A 6,023-nucleotide genomic window follows, 5' to 3' on the forward strand; every position below is an offset into this window, starting at 1 on the left:
GGCTGGCTCAGGGGGTTGGGGGGGGGGAGGTGAGGGCTCCGGCAGGGGTGCAGGCTCTGATGTGGGGCCAGGGATGAGGGATTTGGGGTGCAGGAGGGTGCTCTGGGCTGGGATTGAGGGGTTCAGAGGGCAGGAGGAGGATCAGGGCTGGGGCAGGGGGTTGGGGCACAGGGGGGTGAGTGCCCTGGTTGGGGGTGAAGACTGGGGTAGGGCTGTGGATGAGGGGTTTGGGGTGCAGGAGGGTGCTCCGGGCTGGGATCGAGGGGTTCGGAGGATGGGAGGGGGATCCGGGCTGGGATAGAGGGGTTCAGAGGACGGGAGGGGGATCAGGGCTGGGGCAGGGGGTTGGGGTGCAGGAGGGTGAGTGCCCTGGTTGGGGGTGAAGACTGGGGTAGGGCTGTGGATGAGGGGTTTGGGATGCAGGAGGGTGCTCCGGGCTGGGATCGAGGGGTTCAGAGGACGGGAGGGGGATCGGGGCTGGGGCAGGGGGTTGGGGCCCGGGAGGGGGTCAGGGGGGCAGGCTCCAGGGGGCACTTACCTCAAGCAGCTGCTGGCTCCTATGTGGAGGCGCGGCCAGGCGGCTCTGCGCGCTGCCCCCTCTGCAGGCACCGCCCCCGCAGCTCCCAGGCTGTGGTTCCTGGCCAATGGGAACTGCAGGGGTGGCACTTGGGGCGGGGGCAGCCCCCTGGCTACTCCTACTTGTAGGAGCCGGAGGGGGGGACATGCCGGCTGCTGCGCGGTGACGCCAACCAGACAGTCAAGGGCCCGGTCAGCAGTGCAGGGGGTTCCGGTCAAAAACCGGACGTCTGGTCACCCTACGGTGAATGCAGAGTCCGGCCTGGTCAGCCAGAGCCCGGCCAACCTGCCACGACCCCACGGTCAGGCTCCGTGTGTCTGATCTCCGCGGTCAGATCCCAGGACCCCCCCACCTCTCTCAGGCCTCGGGCTCAGCTTTCCTGCCGAGGGGGGGAATCCAGGGGCTGGCATCCTCTCTTGATCTGGGTCGGGTGCAGCCAGTTCCTTAAGGCCCCTTCACTTCCCCCATGTCTGTGAGTCTGGCCCGAGCACAGACGGAACCCCTCTCCCACGCTGGGCAGCCGTGCAGGGGAAACTGAGGCACACCCAGCACTCAAAAATACAACAGAAAATTCCCACTTTGTTCCCCCCGCCCCCGAATCAGCCGCCGTGGGGGCAGGTGGCCCCTGCCCACGGGCTGCGGTTTGCCTCCCTGCAGCGTGCTGGGTCCTGTCAGCGGAATCGCAGGCTGCAGCGGGAAGGCAGGGCCCCGCAAAGGAGAAGTGAAAGAGGTCTCAGCTGGATTCCCTCGGCCTGCTCCCGGGACGCATCACCCCTCCCAACAGGCGCTACCCGGCCCCCTCCGAGATGGCAAGGGAGGAGTGGGCCTTGGCTCTGGAGCCGTGGAGCCCACAGCAGCAGGGAGAGGGTGTGGGGGAGGAAGCTCTCCCAGGGGCAAATCCACGTGCCAGATCCCCTCTTCTGTCTGTGCCCCAGCCACTGCTCTATTGAGTGCTTCCTCTCTCCCTCAGTCCCGGCAACAACCGTCCCCTCCCAGAGCCAGGTAGAGAACCCAGGAGTCCTGGCCCCCAGCTCCGCCTGCTCTAACCCAACAGACCCCACTGCCCTCCACAGCCAGGAGAGAATCCAGGAGTCCTGCCCCCTTGCTGTGGGCCTTTCTGCAGCAGTTGTCCCTAGCTCTGTGCAGCTGTAACCCCACTGAGTGTCCGCCCAAAATGTGACTGAAAATGATACTCCCAAGCACTTCCTCATTCAAAGTCTCAGACGCCTCCTTGGCAAAACTCCCAGCACCCCTCACTGCCTCCTCCAGCAAGAAAGAGAGACGGACCGTGCCGTGGGGCTCAGCTAAGAGCCTGCCGGGACCCTGAGCCATTCCCCATCCCTGCGCCGGGACACACCAGGTGAGAACCATCCCCCAGTGGTACCACAAACCACCCAGGGCTGCTGGGAATAAGACAGGAATTTGCAATGGGGTGCAGCTACATACAAGGCCAGGGCTAGAACCCAGCAGTCCTGAGTCCCAGCCCAGCCCCCCTGCTGTAACCCACAAGATCACATTCCTCTCCCAGAGCCGGGGAGAGAACCCAGCAGTCCTGGCTCCCCCCCCCCCCCCCGCCCGCTCTAACTACCAGACCCCACTCCCCTTCCAAAGCTGGGGCAAGAACCCAGGAGTCCTGGCTCCCAGAGCCCCCACTAATCCAGCAGACCCCACTCCCCTCCTAGAGCCAGGATAGATGCCAAGACCCTGCCCCCCACCCTCTGCCCCAGGCAGTTCAGAGCAGAGGCTCATACTGACCCTCTGGTTCTAGGTCTGTGCCAGTGTGGAGAGCCCCCAGTCCCCGGGGAGGCAGGATGGGCCCCGTATTTCCCCTCCTGGCCTTACTGCTGCTCCTCATGCCCGGGGCGGTTGCCTATGGCTTCAGGAACTGTATCCAGTCCATGGAGAACCCACAAAGCTTCCGGTGCATCCAGCGCTTCCTGAAGGACATAATCAGCGCTGTGGGCGACCTGCCGCCCAATGCCACGTTAGTCAACGTCTCCCACAACTTCATCAGCCGCCTGCCTGCGGCCAGTTTCCGCCACCTGCCACACCTGCAGCAGCTGCAGCTGGTCTGTAACCGCCTGGAGACGATAGAGGATTGGGCTTTCGAGAACCTTGGCGCCTTGCACACGCTCAACTTGTCCAACAATCACCTGGCCAACCTGTCCGAAGGAGCCTTCCGAGGCCTGGGTAACCTCATCAACCTCTCCCTGAGCAATAACCCCCTGAGCACGATTCACCCCCGCGCCTTGCAGCCCCTGGGCAACCTCCGCACCTTGGACCTGTACTCCTGCCGCCTGGTGAGCTTCGCCGACGTGGCCTGCAGCCTGCAGGGGTTGAGGAGACTGCGGGTGCTGAACCTGTCCTGCAATAGGCTGAATTCTCTCCGTTCCAGCTGTCCACTCCCCCGCTCCCTCTCCATCCTGCATCTGTGCAACAATTCACTCCAGGCCGTGGACGGCGGCGGCTCACAGCTCCTGCGCCACATCAGGAACCTGGACCTGTCCTATAACAACATCTCCAACGTCACTTCCTTTGCTGGCGCCGGGCTCCAGAACCTCAGCTACCTGCTGCTGAAGGGGAACCCCTTGGATGTCTTCCACCTTCTAAATGTGTCCAGCCTGCGGCCTCGCAGGCTGGACTACTCCGGCCTGCACTTAGGCAACGAAGGCGTGAGCAAGGTCTGCCAACGCTTGGGCAAGCACCAACTCAAGCACCTCCGGCTGCAGAGCAACAACATCCGGGAGCTGAGGAATGTGTCCCTCGCCCTGTGCCCGCCGATCCGGACTCTGGACCTCTCGTGGAACAAGCTCAGGTGGCTGGACTGCGTGGACAAGTGGCAGCACAAGCCTCTGGAGAGCCTGGTGGTGGAACATAACCTGCTGAACCGACTTAGCACCTGCCAAAGCTCCTCCTCTTTGAAGAAGTTGCAGAATATCAGCTTCCGCTACAATCGCATCCTCTCAGTCAAATACTGGGCATTCAGATACGCCCCCAATTTGCGCATCCTCCACCTCAACATCAACACCATCGCCTACCTGGACAAACACGCCCTGAAGGGGTTGTACTACCTCACTGAGCTGCGGCTGGATAACAACCTGCTGACCGACCTCTACAAGTCCAGCTTCGCCGACCTGGTCAGTCTCCAGACCCTCAACCTCCGCAATAACCGCGTCTCCATCCTCTTCCCCTGGGTCTTCGGGAAACTCTGCCAGCTCCAGATCCTGGACCTGGGGGGCAACAACATCCGCAACTTGACCAATAAGTCATTCAGCGGGCTAAGCAGCCTCTCCAAACTCTACCTGGATGGCAACTGCATCAAGAAGATCAGCAGTGACATTTTCTACCCGGTGCAGGCCACGCTGGAGGTGCTGGATTTGACGGGCAACAAACTGCAATACATCACCAAGACGCAGCACAAGAGCCCACCCTTCAGGCACCTGCACAAACTCTATGATCTCAAGCTACAAGGTCAGCAGCCGTACGGCATGAAAATCATCCCCGCCAAGTTCTTCCAAGGCCTGGCCTCACTGCGCTCCCTCTATCTGTCAGAGAACAAGCTGCTCTCCATCTCCCCAGATGCCTTTGACGACCTTGCTCAGCTGCAGTACTTGAGCTTGGCTGACAGCTGCAATGGCATGCAAGATCTGCCGCCTGGGATCTTCAAAAACCTCCGCCGCCTGCAGAAACTGAACCTGGAGAACGTGGGGCTCCACTCGCTGACACTGGAGGTCTTCGGGAACCTCAGCAACTTGACCTCGCTGCTCCTGGCCAAGAACCAGCTGCAGACCGTCAATGTGAGTGTGGCCAACACACTGGGCTTGCTCAGGTACCTGGACCTACGCAAATGCCCCTTGAGCTGCACCTGCGAGAACCTGTGGTTCCAGAACTGGCTGACCAACAGGCGGGTGCAGGTGGTGTATCTCTACAATTACTCCTGCGACTCCCGCCAGCAGCTGGGCTACGTGTACAGTTTTGACACACACGTCTGCTTCCTGGACGTGGGGCTGTACTTGTTCTCCGTCACCACCCCGGCGCTGCTGCTGCTCATGCTGCTGCCCCTGGTCTACCACCGGGCCTACTGGCGGCTCAAGTACCATTTCTACATCCTGCGCTCCTGGGTGAACGACCGCTGGAGGAGGCAGGATGGGGAGCACTTCCAGTACGATGCCTTCGTCTCCTACAACTCTGCCGACGAGGGGTGGGTGCTGGAGCAGCTGGTGCCGAGCCTGGAGAGCTGCCAGGGCTCCTTCCGCCTCTGCCTGCACCACCGGGACTTCGAGCTGGGGAAGAGCATTGTCGACAACATCGTGGATAGCATCTACAACAGCCGCAAGACCATCTGTGTCATCAGCCGCAGCTACCTGCAGAGTGAGTGGTGCTCTCTGGAGATCCAGCTGGCCAGCTACCGGCTCTTCGAGGAGCTCAAGGACGTCTTGGTGATGGTGCTCCTGGAGGCCATCCCTGACAGGGAGCTGTCCGCCTACCACCGCATGAGGAAGGTGATGCTCAAGAAGACCTACATCAGCTGGCCCCCGGAGCCTGCGGCCCAGAGGCTCTTCTGGACCAAGCTACGGAAGGCTCTGAAAGGCAGCTACACGGAGGAGGAGGAGGAGGAGTTGTATCCATTTGACGAGGAAGATAAGCCGCTCCTAGAGTCCACATCCCAGCTTGGCTAAGGAAATGGGAGTTTCCAGTGGTTCTATAGCACTGTCAATCCCCATCCCCTACAGCCCACTACTTCCTCTATCGCCAGCAGCTTCCCCACCTCACAACCTCTAGCGCCCACAGCAAGGAGCCTGCCTGTTTCTGTCTCTGAGGCTCAGCCTGGTCCTGTCCCTCGGGAGTTTTGCCACTGGCTTCCCTGGGAGTAAGAGCCTCCAGCCCCCACCTGGCCTCGTGGTCGAATGAGCCCTGTGAGCGACAGAACTGGGCAATGGGACCCAAGCCCAGTTTGAATTCATCTCGGGACACATTGGAAGCAACAACACTAGAGGAACTTGTAGGTAAATTCTGACCTGGGATGTGGCAGCTGCCCATTGGGGACAACCAGGACCTGCAGGGAGGAAGGGAACAGAATTCCCTCAGGTTTCAGAGTAGCAGCCGTGTTAGTCTGTATCCGCAAAAAGAACAGGAGTACTTGTGGCACCTTAGAGACTAACAAATTTATTAGAGCATAAGCTTTCGTGGGCTACAACCCACTTCTTCGGATGCATATAATTCCCTCAGACAGCTGAATTATCCTCAGTGTGCTTCAGACAGGAACTAATTAACTTCCCCATCCCCCCACCCAGGAGCTGTCTATATCCCTGTTCTATGGAGGTGACTTGAGGTCATGCAGCCAATCTGGGGCAGAGGACTCCTGGACCCTGCTGCTCTAACCCACCAGCCCCCACTCTCGTCCCAGAGCCAGGGAGAGAACCCAGGAGTCCTGGCTCCCAGCCCC

General features: G+C 60.7%; 1 protein-coding gene across 1 annotated transcript; it reads left to right on the forward strand.

The window, feature by feature from the left end:
* The first annotated feature begins 2,388 nt into the window (after positions 1–2,388).
* On the forward strand, positions 2,389–5,256 carry LOC112107997 (toll-like receptor 13). The gene has a single exon (XM_024201944.1). The coding sequence runs from the start codon at positions 2,389–2,391 to the stop codon at positions 5,254–5,256; it is 2,868 nt and encodes a 955-aa protein (XP_024057712.1).
* The last annotated feature ends 767 nt before the right edge of the window (positions 5,257–6,023 follow it).

The sequence above is a fragment of the Terrapene carolina genome, unplaced genomic scaffold, assembly GCF_002925995.2.
Source record: "Terrapene carolina triunguis isolate 2854851 unplaced genomic scaffold, T_m_triunguis-2.0 Scaffold51234, whole genome shotgun sequence".
NCBI classification, from domain to species: Eukaryota; Metazoa; Chordata; order Testudines; family Emydidae; genus Terrapene; species Terrapene triunguis.